At 39.1% G+C, this 24,958-nt stretch overlaps 1 protein-coding gene across 11 annotated transcripts in view; it reads left to right on the top strand.

The window, feature by feature from the left end:
- The window catches only part of USP6NL (USP6 N-terminal like), a 118,863-nt gene that overhangs the window by 67,278 nt on the left and 26,627 nt on the right, over positions 1-24,958 (top strand). For all 11 annotated transcript variants that reach the window (XM_040547112.1, XM_040547071.1, XM_040547103.1 and 8 more), the window contains 3 exons: positions 9,885-9,924; positions 14,905-14,985; positions 23,623-23,730. In XM_040547112.1, coding sequence (XP_040403046.1) covers positions 9,885-9,924; positions 14,905-14,985; positions 23,623-23,730 — 229 coding nt within the window. The remainder of the gene's footprint in view (positions 1-9,884; positions 9,925-14,904; positions 14,986-23,622; positions 23,731-24,958) is intronic.

The raw sequence follows: 24,958 nt of genomic DNA, 5'->3' as shown, positions 1-24,958 counted from the left end.
AGTTCTCTAGGCACAGTACTGCCAAACTCATTAAGTGATGCAATGATGTGCTAAAGGAGCAATGAAATGTTCCTTCTTAACGGTTCAATTATAAATGTAACTGTCATTACATTTCATGTGCTGTGGCCATTCATTAGGGGCTTGTCGTTGTCCTGTCCCCTCTTGTCTCCCAGGCTTTGGGAGATGGGGTCAGACCCGCTTCTCAGGGTAGCAGCATCATTTTCCCCACTGCTGGGGAGGAGATGAAAGTTCAGCCTACCTCAGCTGCCAAAGACAAGTTTCTATTCAAAAAATAAAATACAAATTGTCAGATCTCAATATTAGAGAGGAGTTATGTTTCTCTTAATTCCTTTTTTTCTAATAAATAGATGAATATACCTTGTTTTGTCTGTAGATTTTTTTCATGTGTGTTGTGAAGATTTACTATGTAAACTCTTACTATAATCTTGCATTGATGGATTCTGCTCTATATATGTGCTGCATTTCCCTGGACTGATTTTGCTCTGAAATATTAATTGCTAATCAAGATATTGAGGAACTGCTGTTAAAAAAAATAATTAAATTTCAGCTCTAAATAATCTTCTTTCCTTTTTGCCCCGATGTACACTGAGGATTGTTTTTATTTAAGGAGAGAAGTGGAAGTTGCATTGGGTTAGTAACTGAGATTCAGAATGCTTTTTTAGATTAATCTTCCTAGCATTAGACAAAATCAATATTTTTTTTCTTGCCTGCTTTCAGAGGAAACAACTACTAAAAGAAAATTTTAATTGTGCTTTGTATGATGAAGCCTAGTTTGAAAACATAGAATCACAGAATCATCTAGGTTGGAAAGACCTCCAAGATCACGGAGTCCAACCTCTGTCCTAACACTAACAAGTCCTCCACTAAACCATATCACTAAGCTCTACATCGAAACGTCTTTTAAAGACCTCCAGGGATGGTGACTCAACCACTTCCCTGGGCAGCCCATTCCAATGCCTAAATGATAGTGATAGACATGTACTAAACATTAATGAAGAGACTTTACAAATTTTGGGACCAGATCCTATTTATTAGTTGTGGATAAATTGAAATGAATCTCTGCTTGATATTCAGCCGTGAAGTGATGGGGCCTGTGAAACGGTGAACTTGCAGAGACCTGGGTAAAAATAGGCAATCCTATTTCAACAGAACCAACAGCCAAACAGTATATTGAGCTTGCTGTATGTTTTACTTAGTTGTTATCTATTCTCACTCCTTCATGGACTTGGAAGCGGACATTTGTGTCCATTCACGATTGCATTGCTTTTTCTTTCCACTGATGCATTTGAACATATTTCTAAAAGTTGCAACTCCAGGACCGGTATTTGTAGCCCCAAAAGGACAGTAGTAGGATTTCGGGTACATCTTTCTCAGTTATATTTTTGGTGTCTGTTTAATTTTGGCTTCCACTGGAAAATAAACAACTTTCCCTATGTGTTGTGCTTTCATGGCTGCAATAGCATTTATATATTTTTGTATCTAGACATTACCAACAGGTCCTTGTGTAGGACTTGTTTGGACTGCTTATTTCAGCTCCTTTACAAAAGCATTTCAAATGTTCTTCTCTTTAATTCAGTTTTGTTCATCTTAGTGAAAGGTGTTTTTTTGTGTGTAGTTGTGTCATTTTAAAGGAAGTTTAAAAATAGTTTTTTCTTCCTCTTCTGTTATCGTGATGGCAATCTAATGTATGGTTGGTTCTGCTACTCTGCAGGTAGGTTCTTCCCATGGCAGGAAGGGATGCTTTGTTGTTATTTTCTATCATTCAGAGCAGTGTGGATTATTTTCCAAAACTGTATCACAGATGAACCCCTTTCTTTAGTTTATTCTTAGGACTGGAGTTGAAATTTGAATTTTAAATCCCTTCCTTCAGGGTGTTAGTACAGGCTGTCACTTCCACGATTCTCAGCAGATACAGAAAGAAGTGAAGTGACTGCAACCCTGCAGATCTAATTGCAAACACAAGTAAGCTGCAGGAGAAATCTGCCAACTAAGGACAAACAGTGTGCTTCTGTTAACATCTTCCATTTCTTGATTTGATTAAAAGATCACCCACGGTGTACTGGGAATTCATGAACCACTTCTTTTTATGAGAAGAGCTAGTAGGTGATTCTGTGATTCTGTGATAGGCAGCACACCTGAAAATGTCAGTGAGTATGATAATATAGGGTCTAATTTATACAAAATATATAAAGTAGTGTGCTTTGGTTTGAAGTTACTGCTCAAGCAGTATGTAAAGATTTAACACAATCATTATTACCGTGTACATTTCCTACTATATTTAGCATTTATAGAAGACTAAAGGATGTAGGGAATGGCCTGGATATGCTTCATTGAAAGTGATTATTAAGAGTGCTGAATGAGGTCTGGGTGATGGATTTTTTTTTCTTGAAGTGCAGTGATGCTGCTGATCTTGACCCAAGTGAAAGACCCACCAAAACAGAATTTTAGACTGCAGAATATTGTTTTATAGAAGAAGCAAGTGTAGGTACATAAAGCATTGAATTTCAGCAGCAAACAAATTTATACTGCTGGAACACTACTGTCTTATTTCATTGATGTCAGAATACACTTTGCATAGCACATCAGTTTTAGTACAGATGAAGCTGCCAACATGCAAGTCCTGGATTATTATTAATACATAATGGAAGTGATCTACATAGTAACTACCCTTCAAGCAATACTTAAAAGCAGTCTACATATATAAGCAAAAAACCAATTTTTTTATATGTTTATATATTGAGTATAAATCAAATGCAAGGCAAAGAGATTTATTCTTTTTCATTTGTCTTTAGCCACTTTAGGGCTGTAAGGTGGCTTTACCTTTTTATACTTTTTTTCTTTTTAAAAGACACTTGGAATTTGATTCTGAGAAGACTTTTTTAACCCCAGTGTTCGCGTATGTTCAATTAAAATGACATCAAATAACTAGAAATGCTGCTCTGCTCAATTATGTGGATTATAGATTTTCTCGAAGGTCTTCCGATTCCAAACTGGGAAAACGTTAAAGTTTATATATAGAACGTACCTGTCGCTAATGATAGAGATTTAATGGAATTTGATGAATCTTTTAGTTTATCTCTGGGAGTGTGCAGTGCTGCAGACTTCTGGACAGGGGCTACATATTCATGGCATTGTGCTGGGCTTGTTGGCAGCGATGTCAACAGAATCCACAAATAATAATTGTAACTAAAATCTAGTCACGAAATCACATCTGATCCAATCTTTTGCCAGCACTAAATTCTTTCTTGCAGCATATTTCCTGATAATTATATTGTGGGATATCACGTTGGCTTATCCTGTATGTTAATTAATTGCCTTGGCTTGCTTATTAATTCTAACAAAACTTCAGAAAGCTGTTTTCTAATCTGCTGCAGTCACCACCCCCATACTGTGCAAAGGTTAGCTGGTGAAATTTAGAGTGGATGGTAACAGTAGCGGGGCTCCAATTATTTTGATAGACACACAATCAGAATTGTGAGTTATATAAATAAAATAGGTAATGGGAAGAAGAAAGAAGTGATCCGTGGAGTTCTACCTGTAGAAAATCCATCATTTAGTTTAAAACCCAACTTGCTTTCTTTTTAATATTCTCAGAAATCTTTTCCATATATTATTGATTTTGAAAATGACACTCTTGCCTTTCATTTCCATTCAAAGGCTGGAAGATCAAATCAATTAATCAAAATCAGAATTTTTCTGAAAATTAACTTGTTTGGACTAAAAGATGTGAATTGAACGTTGTCTGAATTGTGCTTTAGATTTGTGCTTTAAAGAGTAGAACAATTTAATCCTATGCCTAAAGAAAGGCATGCAATTGAAATACTGTTTTGGTTTTACTTGTAAGGATTAATTAGCTTTTTTCAGCTGATTTCATAAGACAGTTTTCTTTATAGTCCATACTGTGGCAGTAATTTAATGCAGACAGGAAAATAATAATTCTAAGTATCATTGCTATGTGTCTGGTGGCTTACGCAGTCTTATTTATCTTCCCTACAGTAAGATGACTGTGAAACACTTGGCACCTAACCTTTGAACGGAGATCAGCAGCTATGTGATATGACATGAGGCAGGAAGAGCTACTTGGAACTGATATGTAGATATACAAAATAAGGCTGCATTCTGTTGCAATGCACAGTTTCATGTATTCATAATATCATTTATTATTTATAGGCATCCCTGCCCATGGCAGGGGGGTTGGGACTAGATGATCTTTGAGGTCCCTTCCAACCCAGGCCATTCTATGATTATTTCGTTTGATGGTTTTGTGTGCCCTGTGTCATAAGCCGAAGGGGAGGCAGACCTAAAAGAGCATCTAGTCAGTATGTTTGCTGTTGTAGAATTGGTTTCCCAGCATGAAGATACTCATTTTTGTCCAGTGATGCTATGCTATAGACTCATACAACTCACTCCTGATGAATTATTACACAGCCTAATAATTGTTCATGCTTGGGAAGATTTACTTCTTCCTAATACATTTAAGTTTTGAAATGCTGTTGCAACACATAGCTCAACAATTTGAGTTATATATTGTACAGCATTTCCATTTGTAATCAGACTTTTCTTGTTCAAATGTCAACTGAATTCTTCCTTTTTTCTCACTTTACGTAAACTTACTTGATGACTTGGTTTTCAGTTCTATACTTTACTGTTTTTTTTTTGGTAGATATTTCACTCACATATTCCTTGATCAAAGAAATTTCAAAAAGATACAAAACCCAAGGCTGGATTTTTTTCAGGAGTTCCATCCAATTCATTCTTCTGGCTGGTAGCAAATGTGTTTTCCTCTTGGCTTTAAACACTTAATGTTGCATCACAACTGAAAAAGTGAACCCACTGCATCTACTTCTTTGTGATTGAGTAATGAGACCTTGAAGATAAGTGTTCTGCAAGAAACATTTCCCACGTTGTATTTAATGATGCCAAGTATGGTTTCATAATACTTTTCAGTTAAAATGTGCACGCCAGGTGATGCTTTTGCACTTAGTAATATGTTGAGGATAGCTCGAGAAAATACTTAGGAAATGCTGTGAGAAGCTATTTTATGGAGGGGCTGCAGCACAGCTTTTATTTTGCTTTTTTGTGTCCTTTCAGTACTTAAAGGGGTCTTATAAAAAGGATGGAGAGGGACTCTTTACTCAGGTAGATAATGATAGGACAAGGGGGAATGGTCTTAAACTAAAAGAGGGTAGTTTTAGACTAGACAGTAGGAAGAAATTCTTCCCTCAGAGGGTGGTGAGGCCCTGGCGCAGGCTGCCCAGAGGAGCTGTGGCTGCCCCATCCCTGGCGGTGCCCAAGGCCAGGCTGGATGGGGCTTTGGGCAGCCTGGGCTGGTGGGAGGTGTCCCTGCCCATGGCAGGGGGTGGCACTGGGGGGGCTTTGAGGTCCCTTCCAGCCCAAACCGTTCTGGGATTTTTATGAGGATCTGCATCTTTTAATATACATATGATAGTGAATTAAGCAATATAGGAATATGGAAATTAATTGACAAAATTTAGTTTTTTATTTATTTTAAATCTGAGAATGACTTGCACACATGAATATTTCGCAACACTTGCAGGTTGAAGGACCCCAAGGTTCTTCAGAGGGCACGGACTAATTCTGGGCTAAGCAAGGCTACAGCAGGTGGGGGGGGGGGGGGTTAAGAAGGGGGTGGGCTTTGAACTAGGAGGTAGGAGAAATGAAAATGCAGCTGATAAGGAAATTTGAACGTAACTGCAAACAAGTTTAGGAGAAGAATAAATCTGGTGAGTGAACTAATATGAGGAAGTCTTTCCTTTTGTTTCTGTTGAACAAATATATCAGTGCTATTTAAAGAAGGCCGATATAAACGGCAGCAGTTGGTGGGTGATTGTGAGCCTGTGAAGTCTGAGACTGTTTTCAGCATATTTCAGCTACTCATGGAGACTAATTACAACATACAACTTTCTGACGTGTCAGATCTCTATGCAGTTTAGATTAATATTTCTTTTTAACAGCTATCGTGAAAAAATGCGTGAAAACCTGTATTAGCCATCGTGGTGGAGGTGTAAAACCCATCGTTCATTTGTAAGCTGATTTAAACAAAACAAAAAACAAGCATTCTCAATCAAATCCTTACTTGCTCACATGAAATCCTGGTTATTTGAACTCTAGGCTGCTTTTTCTTCACATGAAATTCGCCCAGGAAAGCAGTGGGAGTCCAGGCTGCAGGCCGGGAAGGACTTCCAGCAGGTGCTGCAGAGCACTGCCAGAGTCCCCAGTGTATGGGCCTTGATCCCGGTGAGACCCCGCAATCTGTTCCCTATCCATGAGATGTCTTTGAAGGGCCTTCTGGTAGGAAACCATCACACCTCCATGTGGGCTGGCCTCCCTGTTGGAACCAGGATTTAATCTCAGCATTTTGTGGCTCCCAAGCCTGTAGACAACATCTTCAGCAGTGACAGCCGGCACGGCCACCCAAGCCCATGAGATGTGTTGGCTTGTCAGGGAGCTGCTCCCACCTTACTTTGTGCCTGGGCTGAAGGCACAGACCAGCCATAACGATTCTCGGTTCCTGTCCGATTACACTGCGTTTACCCAGCTTGGATCTTCCTTTACTCTGGTCCATGCAGTGCTAAGGCTGTTTCTGCCAAATGACACTTTATGTACATGAGTTCAGTAAAAATCTGCCCCGTGACTCCTCTTTTGGATTTCAGGTACTGGATGGTGCCGAGCTAATTACGTTAAGCAGCGCTGCTTTTCTTCCCTGTATCCCCTGCATGAATATTACCGGAGCTATTAAAGGGAAGCAGTCCTCTCCGGCCAGGATGTGGCTAATGGTAGTACTGTTTACCACTCACCTTAGTACTTGGTGAAGAGCACAGATAGAAAAATGCAAGTTTAAAAAGGCTGTGGAAGGAGGGAGAAGATTCAGTGTTAAATAATTGAAGGTATAAAAAATGAAATGGAGGGGGAAGATTGGAATGCTTCCAGTCTACTAAAATTAGGTTAATAGATGTTACTTTTGTGTCCAAAGAGACACAAAAAATCTTTTTTCAGAGAAAAAATGATGCTTCTGCATAGAAAATAAATACAGTAAAGGGAATTGTATTTATTTAAAACTTCTTTAGCAGGTTGAGAGAGTTCGTTTGCTCATTATGCCTTTCCTTAAGTCCTTACATGACAGATTTGAATATTACGTGGGTGTCATCGGTGCAGCCTCGTTAATTGAGCACGAGATCTCCAGGAACTCCCTCCCGTCTTCCAGGCCCGTGAGTTACGGAGCAGCCCCGGGCAAGGCGCTGCTCCGCTCCCTGCTGTCATCCTCCTGCTCAGCTGGATGCAGCATCTCGGGGAGTGAAAATCAGGGCTGGCGTAACGTGCTCCTGTGGCATTTTGATGCCTAAAGTGTATGGGTGCCTGGTATTAGCGCACAAGCAATGCGATGATAAATTTGCTGTTGGATTAATTTGGTGAGGCAGTAGGGTATCTGCTTGCTGGGACAAAGTACATCCAGCTATGCCTTCTGTTTGTCCCTCAGCGGTTATTTAAAAGCTAGCAGAGAGCATTTCCATAATAAATTACTGTCAGTTGTCCTTTCCTTTGTGAGAAAATGAGATTGGACTAATTTTTCATGTGATTACTTTCCATGCCAGATTAGAAAATGGGCAGCTGAGCTGTCCAGTGGTCCCAGTTCAGCAGAGCAGGAGCTGGGTCCTGTGTGGGTCTGCGGGGACCTGGAGCCATCAGCTCGGTGCCTGACATGCTGGTGACAGCACCAGGGAAGAAAAATTGTCTCTTGTGCGGGCAGCCAGCTGCTTGTGAGACCTTGCAGGGCCACGAAGAATGCAGTGACTGTGCTCCTCCTGCTGCCTCAGTGAGCCTGACTCTTCTGGTGGTGGTAGAATATTGTAGCTCAATTGGAAGGGACCTTCGAAGATCACCTAGTCCAGCTGCTAGCGCATGCAGCCACGGGGATCACTCAGAAATTTGGTATGGGAAGAGGAGAAGGGGTCACTAAAGAACTGAAAATTCAGAGTGAAGTTTGAAAGGCATAAAGATCTTTGTAATTAAAACCAAAAAACTAAAGCAGACTAGCAAATGTATTTTCTTCCCATTTGCTTATGATTATTAATGTTTTTTCAACTTCTGTTCAAATTTCTAGGTGATATTTGACACACACAGAACCTACTTTCAGTTTGTTAGTTTAATTACGTGGGGATGTACACAGTGATACACACCACATCTTCAGGTGGTACTGGATGTAGGCTTTTTCTAGCATGTTAGACACTGAGATTTTCATCAGATTGTAATTGGGTTTTGTTGTTACTCTTCAAGAAAACTCTCAGATACTTGAGAAGTGCTTCGGAACGAACTAATTATGCTTTTTGCTGGTCAAAAGATAAGCTCTGCTGGTTTTAAAATTTGTTCCTAAGGTGTATACTAGAAAATTAGACTTGTAGGGACTCCAAAATGTGTTTTTTGTAGGCTCCAAAAATGTGTTGATTGGAGCAAGATTTTTCATTAGGTGAAGAATTCAGATGTAGTTCATTATTCAAATATAACTTCTGAATCTGAAACTGCATCTCTTAAGTCTTTAAATGAAATAAAATATAAATATAACTTAAGTGTTTTGCGTCGGACTATTCTTATATTGGCTTCATCAACATAGGAGGGAAGGCAGATTTCAGCTTCCATCTCCACTTCTGCAGTTTTTCCCATAAAGGATTTTTTCTCACCCTTGCAGAGATTTGATATTGGTCTAAACTGGTGGGTTTTAGTGTCCTCACCATAGACAGCTGTGATAATGTGAGTAGTTATTCTTTCAAAATATTAAGACTTAGTAAGTACTCTTCCTTTTTTTTTCTTCTTGTTCTTATTGTGAAGGATTTCTTTTGTCCCTTTTAAGGTGGGTTTTGTTGGTTATGTTATTTATCTGATTTGTAGAGCAGAAAAGGGGAGCCTTGCAGCTTAGATGAGCTGCTATGTTTTCAGGAGCTGCAGACGATGCATACAAAGGAAGGAAGTCTCATTTGGCATCAAAGTGGTTTAGTTACTTTTGATATGAAAAACATAAGTTCCTTTGATAAGAAAAACATAAGTTAAAGCCCTCAGAATGAAACTAAAATAATATAAAGCCAGAAAATATCTGATAAAAGGCTGCTTTTCAAGTTCTTACTTCATAACCTGTCTTTTTAGTTAGGCTAAGAAGTGAAAGAAATGTATTTTAAAATATTAATTAGATACCTATTAATAAAACTTTTTTGTCACCTTCTCCCTGTTCATTAAAGTGCAATTTTTAAACTTTTTAAAAAAAGGTTAACTCTCCTAAGTCAAGCAAAGTCTCTGTGGCTTTCACGGTGAAGTAGAAAAGAAGAAAAACCTTTTTCAGGGGTATTTTAATTGTGTGATCAAGTAAGTGAAGCTGTTTATGGCATGGAGTGGAGTTCAAATTCTCATGTTTGGGAATAGCTGGCTTTCTAAAAAATAAAGCTGTACACAAAATATACAATGGTTTGAAAAACTTTAATTAAAACAACCTTTAATTTAAAATTGCTGTGTATGTTTAAAGAAAATTCTGGTTTCAGGTCAGTAGTACAGCCCAGGGGGCTTTAACAGATAAATTATTATTGTTTTGGTAAAGTCATTGTCTCTTGAAGCCTTGCAGTCTGTTCTGATTTAGAAGTTTCAATATTAATTTTATTTTTTACTTCAAATGTGAATCTCACTGTTTAAAAACTAAATTCCAAGGGTTCCTGTGTACCATGTCATACCTGTCTGAAGTTGAGACTTCTTGTTTACTCGTTCGTTACTACGTATTGCTACTATAGAAGATTACTTGTAATGACCTAGACAAAATGATATTTTTTTTGGTAGATTAATATGAATTTTGTCTTTGTTTTCAGTCCAGAAGAGCTTCCTGTCCACGATGCAGCAATAGAAAAGGTAAGTTCAGCATCTTCCAGTGTTTTAACTAGGAAGTGAAATCTTACAGATTTATGATTTATTTATTTTTTAAATATAAATTGTGGTGAAATTAGGAGATGAAACATTTTAGTGATTTGCATTCCCAGAGAAACACGATGGAAGTCCCAGAAGGACTGTGGCCCTCGAGGCCATGTTAACTAGCTCCCAGATCCCTTGGGGGCCCACACAATAATGTCATTACTAGTTGCAGTGAGACATAGGTTTTCCTCACCCATCATGTGATTGAGCTATTTACGTTATTTATTTATGTAAATAGAGCTGTTTGACAAATCGCACCCGGCCCTGCCCTGACGGGGACCCAGCTGGCAGGCACTTGTCCAGGGTGAGAAGCGTCATGGCGGTGCCACGAGCTGTCGTCAGCTGCACTGGCTGGGTGGTTTGGCCAAGTGAGGTGGCACCTCTGGTGCTGAGGCATCCGCTGCCTTCCCCTGGCACGTGCAGCGTGCTTTTCCAGTATGGAAACAGTGACGGGTGACCTGGATGTCACTTGCTGCAGTGTGCTTGCTCCCTTGTAATGCTGAGCTGACAAGCCAGGTGTGTTGTAAGTGCAGGCCCCAGTCCAAAAAGCCTCCTACTGTTGGAGGATGCTGGAGGACAAGTCTGGGAGCTGACCTTTTGATTTTATTGAGCTTTTATTAAAATCATTGGGAACTGAGTATCTGGGCCTAGATGTGTTCCTTTCAATACTGTGGGCATTTTCTGTCAGTCCCCTTCTTATCTCTAGGACTTGATCAGATCCGTACTGATCTGTATCATCAGAAAACTCATTGTGAAACACTGAAAGCTGTAAGTTTAGTTATCTCTCTTGGCTGCACAAATCATTAGAGTGTATGGAAGAGGGCTGGAGTGACTTGTCTTAAGGAAGCTCAGCTCTGAGGACTTGGAGCAACATTTCCATATGTGAATTACTTTGAGTTTCTGTGGAGAAGCCAGCAAGGGATCAGTACAGGGCTAGCAAGAAGTGTTTCTCAGAAGTGAACTTCTGAGTCCCTTTTGTTTTGCATCAGTTCAAGTGTATTTCTGCATACGCAGCCTGAAATAGTTGCATTTTCCTGCCATGTTCCATTACATTTAATAACACAGCAAGACTGTATGTAATTTCATTTCCATCAGGACACAGCAGGGTGGTGAGCCTATGAGCATAAACATTAGACAGCTTGCAATTATTGTGGTACATGTGTTTTGAAGCTGTTTCACTGTGACTATGTAGTTAGCCTTAAATTATTGGGTGAAAACAGTGTCTCAGTTCTTTGTCCCATATTTTATTCATGCTGTCTCAGACAAAATGTCAGCATAGAAACTGTATTTATTGAATCAATGTTAAATTGCAAACCTAGTTTCTTTTTGTAATCGTGCGGTAATGCTCCTGTGTTAGACTCCTGCTTGTACTCCTGATGATATCCTGACCTCTGCTGGTTTGAGGCTTATCTGTCTTCTATCAGTGGTGGTTGAGGCTTTGATCTTTTCAAATACCACTCACAGGACAATAAATGTGTCATGTAGATGGAAGCTAACACTAGAAGCTTTCTGTGCAATATCTTTTAAAGTCAGAGTTATTTATGCTTTCTTTTTGCCTTAACTCTGAACTAAAAAAAACACACCAAAAAACCAAAACCAACCAAACAAAACAACAACAACAACAAAACAGTTCCTAACTTATGCTTTGATTTAATCTGCAGCTTAGCTAAAGGGTTGTGCATATCCGTGTGACTTTTGAATCTCCATTCTTCATATACACCCTAATGTCAAGCTGAAGCTGGGGTTGTGCACACGTTTGTGCTCGTGTTTTTGCTTGTAATACTTTTAGAATAGGTGTTACTGCTGTGAACGCGGAGTACCTTTGATGCTTTGTTTACCTCGCTGGGCATTTGATGACTTAAATGTGTCAAGCCATTGTCCTGCCTTATGAACTAATCTTCATGTGAATCACACAGCACATCTGAGCTAAAGCTAGGGGAGGAAAGATGAACCAGAAGAGAAGCGGACAGGGAACTGACCTCAGGAAATCTGGAGTCTGTGTCAGACTGTTTATGAAGTGCTATGAAATGCTTTGTAAGGCATTTTCAGTGGTGTGGGTTTTTTGTCTTTGATTTACTTGATTGTAAATCAGAGAGCAGGTCCAGTGAGTTCTGGTTGTGCCTGAGGCTCCTGCTGCAGCCTTGCTGTAAGGCTCAGCTCTAGCACGCTTGCTATCGAAGAAGGAAGAGCGCTGCACAAAAGATGGATGCTTGCCAGCAGAACTTCACGCTTCGTGTTCTCATTAGTGTATTATTTACTGACACGAGAGTGAGAAACCTTTTTTTTTTTTCAGTTAGGGATTCTGTTATTCCCTTTGGCAAGAATGCTTTAAAGTGGATAACGTACTCAGAAGACAGATAAATGGATTTTTTTTTTTTTTGGTGACAACTACGTGGAACTTGCCTAAAAGAGCAGCAGCAGCAGCCCTCTGTTCTGCAATGAGCTGCTTCAGATCTATCCATGTTTTTGGTGTTGCACCTGCTAGACATGAAAGTGAACATAATTCAGACTTTTAAAAAATAGCTAAAAGTTCTCAACAACCGAACACAGAAAAAATAATTGCTATTTTGAGTACGGCAGAATCGTTTGAGAACTGGGATAAGTTGACACAGAAGACATAAAAGCTTGAACAAACATACAATTGAAGTGAGCTTCTGGCTCAAAAGACCGAAAATCTTGAAAGTAGATCAAACATGCAAACAAGAAGACTGTAGGAGCAGGTAGATTTTTATTTTTCTTACCAATTATCTAAACAACCTGTTGAGGGCAGAGACCTTTCCTAACTTGACAGCAGTGTTATTCGAGCAGTAGAAACTATGCCTAGAGACCATCTACTTCTGATATGCTAAAAATGCTGATTTCTTACAGAGGTTCTGAGTGTGGAAGAGAATCAGAAGCAAAAACGTGAAACCTATCAAATTTGGGAAGCAGTAGTTTTTGTACGGTTTTCTTCTAACCTAACTCTTCAGAAAGGGCTTTAAATGCTATTTAAAAAAATAAAAAGTGTTTGAGACATTACTAAGTACAGCATGGAGCCTGAACAAGAATGTGAGCAGTTGATTGCAACATGAAGAGCTAGATAAGTAAGGTTGAGATGGTAGAAGCAGTTATTTCCACATAACTTACGCTTCTGTTGGACGGGTGGATATAAAAATAACTTTTCAAACAACAGTGACAAACCAAAACCAAAATCCCTTTATTTCCAAGATGTTTTATGGACTGAATCAGGGTTGGGATGGATCTAAGCAGTCACTGAGTTGCAATTTGTTAGTTGAAGGCTTTGGGCTCCTGGGTTAAACATTCCTTTCCCATTTTATTGTGTCGATAGACAAGAAAGAATACATAAAATCTGATGGGGAGTAAAAGCTAGAAGTACATTTAGAATTCAGTTGAGACAATAAGTAATAGTTTGTATTTATATTATCCCCCACACTTCAGATATAAAGTATTAATAGGTTTCCAGTGTCCTGCAGAAATTACTCTGAATATTCTTACATCGATTTATCACTAACCATATGAATCAGAACATCCTTCCTGTCTTACCAAGACTTGAGTTTGAAGTTGGAAGTGAAGAAGCTGTCCTTTACCAAAACCCTCAATATTCAGGTTTGACAAGAAAGCAGAAACCACAGACAAGTTTTCTGCTTCAGCTTTTTCAGTGTTCCTGGAAAATCCTCAGCTCCAAAGCATTATGCAGCAGTTGAAATAGTTTCATAAAAACCAACCCTGCTCCCCCTACAGACATCAGAGTTAATAGTTAGCTTTCTAGTGTAATTAGGGAGATGTAGCCTTCTTTACAGCATGTAAAACCGTGCTGTAAAAATACCACCTCTTCTTATCATCCAGGCCAACGAAGTATGGTTTTTTGACTGTGAAAAGTCAAAGTGCCAGGAAACTCTAGGAACTAAAATAGCTAATTGCTTGTTGGGTTCCCAAATTCAAACAGTTGGTGGCAAGTGCAGCAATCTTGAAGATAACAGGGTTGTCCTGTGCTTTTAAAGCCATATGCAGTGTAGCATTGAGGAACTCACATTTATTGTGTTATATGACTTAATAAAACTTTATTTTAAGATGATAGTGTTTTGCTGTGGTTTGAATTTTTCTTTCATCCCTTGTTACATAAATATTATTATCAGCAACCTATAATTTAAGCAAGTAGTTCTTACCTGCAGAAGAAATCACTGATTTAAGGTATAGGGTCATTTAGGTAAAAACATACCATGTGACAGGTGAGAATTATAGCAAGGCTTCCTGGCTTTTCATGTACAGAAATAGAACTTATTCCCATTTCTGCTACTGCACTGCCACTCATGCATGTACTTTATTTAAAGCTTAGAGTGATTACTGAGGTCAACATATATTGGTGTGTTTTGTCATCTGAAATGTGCTAATTAGTTTCTGGGAACGTGGTTGGTACATTTCTAACTTTGTGCTTCTTAAGAAGAGATGGTTTGTGTGACTGTTGGAAAACAGCTAATTGTGTCATGGGCAAGTCTGATTAAAGAAGGCTCTGATTTCAGAGCCAGCTAACTTAAAATGCTTGCAGCAGAAATTGCAGCCTGAAACATTACTGAGTATAAGAGCAAGCTTTTTTTTTTTTTTTGGTGGTGGTGGTGGTATTTTTTTTTGTATTTGTCAAAAAGGTGTAAAGAATAAAATTTGATAAATCTTGCACTTAAATCATCCCCCAAAACAGCCAGCCAAAGACCAGCAGAAACCTTTGTTGTCAGTACTATGTAAAAAATAGTATTTTGTAAGAGGAGTTTAAGTTAACTGCTGTTACTCTTTGCTGCTGTTCTTAGATGTGGCTAGACTAGAAGTTGATGATACTATAATAAATTTTTTTCTCAGTATTTTTAGAAATGCATTAAATAATTTTAAATGTATTCATCTGAATATTTTTTGCTAATTTTGTTTCAGCAAAAGCACCTTGAAATTGAAAGAACTACAAAATGGCTTAAGATGCTGAAAAGCTGGGAAAAATACAAGAATAGTGAAAAGGTAAAGTTACTCCTGCTTTTTCATTAGCTATCGCTTCCAAACGAATGTGTAACCTTAAATTAGGATGTCTTATTTTCTGATTAGAAAAATACACATGGAAAGATTTTTTGTTTTCCTTCCAAAATGCATTCATACATTAAAACAAACAAAAAACCCTGGTGGCCAAATGCAAGGAATTTTGAAGGACAACATTGTGTCTGCTCGTCCTTCCCAGTAATAGTGTGTTGCACTGCATTGTGCTTGTGCTGTGGGTTCAGGACTAGGACCACCCAGCGTACTGCATTCACAGGGCTGCAGAATAATTTGTGGAGCAGACGAAGCCTTGTCTTGCCTTGCAGTTAGTTGGTGTGCATCAGAAGTTGTATTTGATTACACTTTGAGAATGGGAAGGAGGGGAAAAAAAAATCTATGTAAGCTTGAAAAGAGGGAATACATTTAAATGGGAATAGCTGAACTCTTCAGGAATCATAAAACCCCCTTTCAATGGTTATGAATTTTAACTTGGGGGTGTTTTTTTAAAATTAATTTGTATGCTGGATATTGTAGTAATTAATATTTAAAGTTATACCACCAGTACCTCGAAAGAATCTTACTAAGATCTGAGAGGTTTTTTATTATTAATCTTATTTTCTTCTATGGTTTCATTTTTATTTATTTATTTTTTGCAACCTAGGTTTACTGAACAGCCTAGGATGGCTTCTGTTTAGTGAAAACTGCCTTGAATAACTCTCCAAGGAAACTGATTACTCGTAATGTGGGGCATTTAGTTTGGTGTTTACATTTTCGTGCTTGCCAGCAGAGATATCTTAGGATAGCCCGAGATATCCTTCGCTAAAAGGAGAGTTTAATTCAGTAAGTTTTAAAGTAAAAAATATAGGACGCCATTCTGTGCCTCATCATCCTTTACAGGAGGAAAAAGTCTGTTTTTTCTGTAAATCATATGCAACAGAGCATTCATAATATTTAAGAGAAGTGATTTTTTTTTTGATGGTATGAATGGGATCTGCTTTTCAATAGAACACTTTCTATCTTGATGGGCTTTGATTTTGAGATCAGTATGGAAGAACCGTTCAGGGATAAATCCCTGAGTATGCTGGCAGCTCCTTCCCTATACCCAGCTGTGCTACAGCATTTCTGGATTAAAAGACAACAGCAATAACAACAACAGAACATGAAAGGAGTAAAATTGCTTTCTATGTGAAGTTATAGGTGAATTTTTAAGTAAATGAATTACCCATTCATGCTCTTAAAACTGCTTTTGGGGTTTTTAGTTCCAGAATTACTTTTAACCTCCTGGATTACAAATAATGGTCTGGGGGTAATGACAGAAGTTGGGTTATGTTGGGTATGCCATTACATGCCAAGTGCTTTCAGTCACTTCGAAAAGTAAGTGGAGATTATCACGTGAATAGTTTATTTGCTGTAAATGTACTCGACGTCATCTTAAATCTGCTCAATAGTGAAAGCATGGAAGAATTTTGGCTGGGGAAGATCTTTCTGGAGAGGCTGTGCTCCCAGCACTGTGCTCTGAGGAGGTCTCCAGAACAAATCCTGCTCTGGCTGTCTGGTGGTTAATGCACGGGATGTGAGGTTCCCAGAATCAAGTTCCCTCTTCTCCTCAATAGGGCTTAAAACTTACATTTCCTACTGGAGCTCTGACACTTCTGGTGAAGCTGTGGTTTGCAGAGGACTGCTCCTGCTGCTCTTTTGCTGACAGCTGTGGCACATCCCAGCCACTGCCTGGATGAGTGGCCTGCAGACTTAGCTTGCTCCCTTAGTGAAAGAAAAGGGTAGTAAATTGTTCTGTGCAATGTGGAAGAGCTTTGAAGGGAGAGATGGAGACAAGAATACTTGTTGGCTCGATAAGCAGAGAAATTAGATACTACAACTGAGGAAAGTTCTTCCTCTACTTCATAACGTTCCCCACTGATGATGTATGCATGCTGCCTTTGTTTCTGAGACTAGAAGCTATGTCTTGTACTCTGTTTTTCTCAAAAATACCAAAAGCAGTTATTGGTGTTTTTCAGGATATTATTAAAAAGCTAGAGGATTCATCTTTTTTTTTTTTTTTTTTTTTTTTTAAATTATGAAACGCCTTAAAAAGTAATATTTTTTCCCCAAGTTTTTCGTATAATGCTACTTCCTATTCCTGGAAGAAAAACCTAGAGGTCATAACACTTCTGTTTTTTTTTCTTTATTGGGGTGATTGACTGATCTGAAGATCGCTTATGTTCACAAATGAAAGGGATGGTCAAAAAACCCTGTATATCAACTACTTAGTTTGTAGAGAGTATGTCAGATATGACCTTTCAGGTAACACAATAGCTATGCGTTGTCTAAGCAGCAGCAGCCTTCGTTTTCAGCTGCCCGTGAAGTCCGTCCGTTGTACGCTGGTTTAACAGAATAATCCTCTGTTCACCAAGCATGCAGAAGGTATAGCAGGTCAGCTGGGCAGAAGAGGCTTCAGTTCGTGTAACAAATTATAGACTGAACTATAAATAGTGGCAGGAATAATTCAATATGTTCCTAAAGGGGATGAACCTTGCTGGAGGCTAGGAAAAAAAAAGTCAGTGATTGCTGAGTTCTGATGGAGCATGTGAGACTTCAAAAAAGGATATTTTTGTTATTCTTTCTTGCATCTTATGTGGTAAGTGAACCAGAATACAGAAAATAAAGAATCATCTCCCTCCTCTTCCTCAGTATGAAGTGGAAAATGGGACATTATTTGTTGCTGCTCTTTATGGAAGGCCAGGTGATGTTCTGAGGATTGAACAAAATTAGCAATTGATGACAGTTTTCATCCGAAAATGGACTGGAAGAACGCACCAGCTTCCCAACCCCACTTTTTGAAGAGTGGAAACAGGTTGCAAGGACAATTCCTGACTCTTGTTTTCTGCCATCACTTGAAGGATGAGGTGGTTAACGCTAGAGGAACAAGTTACTAAAGAAAATGAACAGCCTGTGTCTTAAAGGATTCACTTCACTTTGTGCTCCTGTGGTCTCTGTGCGGTCAGCCTGCTCCTGAAATCAGCGTTGTTTTGAAACAGCACTGAAGGGAGCTTTGCTGCAACAACAAAATCAACAGAAATAATGTTGTAGGGTTAGAGATTATTACTGTAGTGCTGGCTTCGTTTTGGAAAATGTCATACTTGAGAGAGGGAAAAGGAGAGAAAGCAATGGTGTCACGGGTGGAGTAGGTATTACAAAGTATGGGACTTCAGAGAGCCCTTCTGTAATGACCCTTCACAACATGCAGCTAAAATAGCTTTGGCTTGAGGAAATCTGTTTGTACTGTACATATACCATAAATGAATCCGTATATTTGATTACTTTATGCCAAACTGTCGTATTCCTAATTGCAAAATGCAGTTTTCTTTTAGTTCTCTTGCAGAGGTGCCTAGGGGCTGCTTCCTTAATTTTTTCCTTCGTAACTTTGCAAAGAGAATTATGAGACAATGTTCACACACTGATGTGTGTGTGCACGAGATGCTTCAGTTTACCTCTTCCCCTAATATTTATTGCAGAAGAATATTAAATACGCAGAGGTGGGGGCTCTGGGGGCTTCATCCTGCTTTCCCATTAGGACTTCTGTGCTTAGGGGAAGAGCAGCAACGTGTGACCACGAGGAACTGAAGAAGACTGAATGAGGAAAATGCCAGTCTCTCCCCTATTTAAATAATGATTTATAGGTAATGAAAGCCAACATAATGGAAATGAACCCGAGTACAACTCCGTGTAGGCTCCTTGATTCCTGTGTGATTATTTAGGCATCTTTTCAGTGCAGTCATCTTGATTCTTACTGACACCAGTCTCTGAAAGGTGGCACTGTCCTCGTGTCTTTGTTCTGACAAATACAAATCACACACAGCTTGCTGCTCCCCGACAGTCACTTCTCATGCATGGAGTGTCACAGAGCAGCAAAGTTTGTGTCTCAGTGACATGTTTCTCTAGCTTATGCTTTTATTTCCTATTTGTATTCTGCTGCTTAATAGTCCAGGGCACGATCAACTACCTCAGATATTGAATCTTTCCCGTCTTAGTATGATCATAACTTTCAGGAAAGATTAAATAAAACCGTTATATTCCCATCTGAGTATTGCCACCAAAGTATTTCTGTCTTTCACTGTCTACCTTCATCTAGCTGTGACTGAAGTTGCCTAAATTGAGAGGGAAAGGAAAAAGAGAAACAATCAGGGTAGCTGGCAATTTCCAGCTGTTCTGGCATTCACACAGAATATAATAATCAAGTCTCCACTTAGTTTGGAGTCTGAACACCGAGCCGTAATGAAGAACCCTCTTCGCACCCCTCAGATTATTTTTTTTTGAATGAGATTTAGCAACTCTTGTCTTTGCACTTCTTCTTCCTTTTATGCAATCCATAGAAGCTGAAGAACCGCTAAAGGCAGCAGCCTTTATAAATACACTTTCTTTTCATTATAAATATACTTTCTTGTGGGACTTCGGATTTTAATTCTCGTGCTTCTCATCGCTGATTCTCTTTGAGGTGGCAGAGTCCCTCTGCGTCACACGCAGCTCTTCCTGACATAACTGCGAGCTTGCTTTTTGAAAGCTGGCGTTGTAACTGGCAGCAGCTAGAGTGCTAGTTTCTGTTCTTAGACCTGTGCTGTGTGATAGTGGCCTCGTTTCTTGGCCAGGAACCAGGTGGATGGATGAACTTGGAAGATTGGGGCAGGGGAAGAAAGGGCAGGTTGTAAGTTTCCCCTTTTTTTATTTATTTTTTTTCATAGAGGCCACTTTGAATGTTGGGTGTTTTAGACTTCAGTATTTGAGAAGATGGCTGAGATTTATTTGGTTATTCCACATCTAATGGACTTTTTTTTCTCCTTTGTAAGCTTTTCAAAATTCATTCTATATAGGCTCATTTCACTGTGGGAAGATGCAATATGCAGGAGGTCCAATTTCTTTCGGCATGAGAAACTCCTTTTGAATTCGCAGGTGATAGGTTCCCTCCACATGTGTGTGTATCCTGTCCACTACAAAATCAGCACCATTAGTAATAATTGCAAGAGTTTATAACAACTCTCTTTTGCTGAACGTGGCACAGAATTTGAACCTATATTTTTATGTTGTGTTTATATAATTGTATCTCCTGAGGATGTCTTTTTTCCCTGTAAGGTCCTATGCTGACGGAAACATCCCAGATTCCATAACACCGTTCTGTGGATGACACCCATTTTCATACCACAGTTATCTGAATTACAAGCTCATATGCTTGAATCTTCCTTTGAGCTACTATCTTAAGAAAGCCTTAATTTTAATGAATTCATTGAAGATTGACTGGTTACTTTTTCTTCTGTGGAGATTAAGGAAAGTAACTTGCTGAATTTTCTACTTATTTTAATGGTTACTTTAGGGAGAGCAGAAGAATTGATTAGGGGTCTGCAAGAATACAAATCCAACCCAGCAGTTTTCAACGTAAGTTAAACTTGTATGTGGAAATAAGAGACAGCAGAGGGCAGTAGTATGGTACGTATGGTAAAGAAGTTCAATTGGCTAATAATCAGGTTGCTCATTTATATGTTCTTTAACTGTTGGTGACTGAATGGTTATCAGAAATGAATTTTGCTCTGAAGCATGTGTTCCCCCCAGCCCTGAGATGCAGCGCATGGTCGTTTGCCATTCCATGGAAACAAGCATTAACAATTTTCTACGTTATTGTTTGTGTAATGGAGCCTAAGCCATGAAAGAGCCTTTTCTCGAGTTACATTTCTCTGGTCCATCTGGCGGACAGTGAAAGTTCCTGATCTGGCGTGCTGTTGAGCCTGCAGCCAGGATCTTGTAGCGTCTTGGGCTGACCGAGAGCTTGCTGCTTTGCCTAAATAAAAGAACAGATTGAACAGCAGAGTCGACTGGATACAGATCTGAAATGGTTTGTAGAAAGCTCTGATTGTTATCTAGGTTTATTCTACCAGGTAGCGCGCTAGTTCTGACCCCAGCAACTGAAAATACTTCCTCACTTTCTCATTGTTCACAGACCTGTACTGGGATGTTGAACTTCCCAGTGCCTGTGTGCTTTCCACTCCTTTTAAAGTTACTTTTTCTAACTAATTTTTCAAACTTTTCTTTTAAAAGCACTTCCACAGTTCTCTATCTCAGCTTTTACTTGCTACTTCAAGAACTCTTCGAGCATTTGGTCATTCCAGTCTGAGAAATCCAGGAGATGGAAAAACCAAAAAGTCATCTGAAAAACTGACTGTTCTCCTTCAGCTTTGTCTCCTGAAAAAAAAAAATCCACGTTTTGGGTGGTTTGAATTTGTTTTAACTCTATTTCAGTAAGAAACTAGTATCACCACGGCTTCTATTTGGCCTCTAATGCCCAGAGGCATTTTTCTCCAAAAATATTCATTTAGAACAAGAGTCATCCAGAGAATTTCTTCTTTTCATCCTGTTCTGTGCACCAGCAGCCTCTCAGTTGCTGGAGACATTTGGTAATGAGTTACACAATGATAATGGACTGGGGAAAATGCTTGTTATCAAGATACACTATTGTTGTACTGTGGGTCTGAGGAAAGCAGCTAAATGTCGTTGGGGACTTGTAACGCTGCTGTTTCCTTTCAAGTTAGCAGATAAGGTTGGCAAATTTGGCTCGTTCTGGTTTCCAGCAGACAGGCTAATCTCTTTGCAGAATGACACCACTGCAATTGGTGTTGCTGAGCTTTCAAAAGACTGAATTATCCTCTCACAGGTAGTTATCCTTGTGTCTGGGTTGACAAACGCTGAAATTCCCAATGAAGTCTGGATATACATCTCTAGAAGTGTGCTTTGTCGCGCTGTGGCTTATTCTTTTTCCTTGCAGATAACTGCTACTTAAACAATTTTAATAGCAATAAAGCGTCAAAGCTTCCTCAAAAAGCTCATACCTTGCAACATTTTCTGTGTGGATGGCCTCCAGGATTGCTGTAGCATCTTTTACAATAAAAAAAGGGACGGAGAAAACAGTCGTAACCCTTCTAGGTTGTGTTTCCCTTAGAGAACCATCAAAAGACTTGTGTAAGAGGGAGGCATTCTAAAATTCAGACACGGATCCTTTTTGGCCTTAAAGGCACCTTCAAAGATCCCATACATCTCAAACAACGTGAGGGTTATACACATACTGCAGTGGGTGGGTCATTAATCTTCCCAAACTGGAGACTTGAAATATGAGAGAGAAAAAAAAGACCTGTTCGTTGAGGTGGGTCTTTTAAAGTATTTCTTAGGCTACAAACATAACTTATAGAACTGTTTTAAGGACACGATAGCTTTGTCGTTTGAAATTTAAGTTCTAACTTGTAGGTTAAGTAAAAGAATGGTTAATTTGGGGAGGGGTTGTGTGTATTTTGTCCTTTTAAAGAATCTGGTTGTCACTGTGCCATTACAAAAATAATGGCAAAAGCAGGGAGCAGAGCTTCAGAAAGGTTCTTTTCCTCTGTTAGAGTTGTCTGGTTTTCCTTTTCTCAGCCACCTTTTGATAAAGATGCTAACTTTTTATTTTTTTCAGAGTTCCTAATGCCCGATTGGTCTGAGGCTTTGCTTGCCTCAAGTCTCTCCTGGCTGCACGAAGCCAAGACTTAAGAGAGCTAGCCTGTCTTTCTCTGTTTAGAGGATCTTCATGCTCCTAAATGCTGCAGCAAAAAGAACTGTAATTGGAGGAGAAGCAGGGAAGACAGTTGTCAGTGCTGCTGATTTTTCAGATAAGCCCAGTGAGAACCAAACCACTGAATCAGAGTAGAGGAGCAGTGACATGTCAGAGGCAAGACTGACACGAGATAGTTTATATAACTACTCCGCTTTGCACAGGTACCGAGTCGTCCCCTTCTGACCCTCAGGAAGGGGAAATTTTAATTTTACATTTCACAGCCAAGAGCTTCGTTCTGTGCGGTGTTGTTAGGTCATTCTGTAGTCTTTTCTGTAGCCTTAAAAACTATAGCTGGTATATATATATATATTTTTTGGCGCTAATATGTTTTAATATGCATTCAGAAAAAAACTTACTAGCTTAGAAATATGGTCTGAACTCTTTACCTTGCACTTCCCGTATTTCCAGCAAGCTCATGTTTGTGGCATGCACGCACACATTTCAGCACACTGTTGTGGTTTTATAAGAATTCGAAAATCAGTAATGTGTTTTTTTTTTTTACTGTTAATTTTTGAAGCTTTGTGATACTGCTGATTGCCTTTCACCGTTCCCATTTATAGATGATAATTACAGTGAGTTATTTGTGGCTTGTCCCGAAACCCTTGTGTTGCTAAGAAAAAGAAAAGTGTAAATTACCAAATTTGCAGTTGTCTTTCCAATATTTTTAGAATAAGCTCAGCACAGCAGAGGTGATACAGTTTTGGTAGACCTGCCTACGTGCTGTCCTGACTTGTAAGCATCACCTGTGTGGAATGATGCTTTGGCATCCATTTTGTTCCCTGTTCCTCTGCTGATTCCATCAACAGAGGTCCCAGATGGTGTCACTACACACTTCCAGCCTCTAAAAAAATTGTTTCCGTCTCATTCCCAGCAGGTTGTCCCTTTGCCAGGAGAACTGACATAATTTGCTTTTTTCTCTTTAGCATGTTGTGTGTCACTGTTCCTTTTGTTTGGAATTTTGTAGATTGTGCTGCATTTATGTTTTCTTTTTCTTTTTACAGTTCCACAGGAGAATTTATAAAGGAATCCCGTTGCAGTTCAGAGGGCAAGTTTGGTCTTTACTACTTGATGTCCCTAAAATGAAAAAAGAAATGAAAGACTTCTACAATGTGAGTTAAAAGAATTTCTACTTAATATACAAATTAATTAAAGAATATCTGGTACTATACCTACAGGTTTTATTAAACTTTTGTTATTATGTAGTGTTTAAAAAAAAATCACATTTTTTTTTAGTTAGGGAAAAGGCCATGGATTGGAAAGCACTTTACCAGCTTATTTTTTGGTTCTGTACTGCATGTAATTTATTTGATTTTCTTTCCATTTCCTTTCCCGTCCTCAAATCCTTGCAAAAGCCTTCCTAAAAGCAAAGCAAAACAAAATAAGACAAAATCTTGCTCCCAATAAGAAGGTACAAACCTCTGAAACTACAGCTCTCCTTTGAGGAATTTCTATTAAGCAAGCAGCACCTTTGCTGAATATCAATCAGGAAGAGGAGTTGTGGTATCCTGAAGGGGGTGTGGGTTGATGCCTTCTTCATCTTGTCAGAGCCAGGAGGGCCCCTGACAAAGCAAGCTGTCTACCGTTCTGCCACCTCGTCTCTAAGTGAAGCACGGATAGCCATTCAAAAGCACCGTCTGTTTAGTTCAGTGTATTCTCAGAGGTGTGACTGATGACAGGACGTTAACCGTAGCAAATGCTGCAGGCATAAATTGACCACCTAACCTATTCCTAATTAAAATGTGAAGAAAAAGCTATATGTTAACCCTCAGCCCCCACCCTCACACTGGGTTGCAGTTAAAATCACCTTTGAATTATTCTGGTAATGTTCCTCTAAACTTTTCTCCATTATATCTACTTTTTCTGTGTGTGTGTGTATACAACTGATTGCCATCTGAGCTAAGCTTCAGTCCCAAAACTGTAGAGTGAGGTTGATGTGTAGGGTAGTAAGGCAGAAGGGGAACTGAATCTGAAACTTTCTGTCTTTTCCTCTCAGTCTGTCTCTGTGCTAAGGGATTATAGGAAGGCAGATTAGCTAAACAGCAAGGTAATTTAGTATCGTAGAGCATTTGTTTCTTAAAAGGCAGCAAACATTTAAATTCCAGTGGAGAAAAAAATTCAATGTCCAGAGTTTCAAGGAAATGCATCACTGGGTTTGGTTCTTGGAAATTTTTTGTAACGCTCTTTAGGAGCTGAGGCTTTGGGTCTGAGCATACAAGGGATCTTGTAAGGTCATGAAAGGAGATTGATGTTGGCACTGATGTTATCTAAATTTTGGTCTCTGTGATTTTCCTTTCGAATTATTTTTTACTCCTTAGTCTGATGGGCTGCTCTTTCTGA

This window comes from Cygnus olor, chromosome 1 (assembly GCF_009769625.2).
Source record: "Cygnus olor isolate bCygOlo1 chromosome 1, bCygOlo1.pri.v2, whole genome shotgun sequence".
NCBI classification, from domain to species: Eukaryota; Metazoa; Chordata; class Aves; order Anseriformes; family Anatidae; genus Cygnus; species Cygnus olor.
Note: the sequence above shows the minus strand (reverse complement) of the source record. Positions and strands in the feature narration are given on the sequence as shown.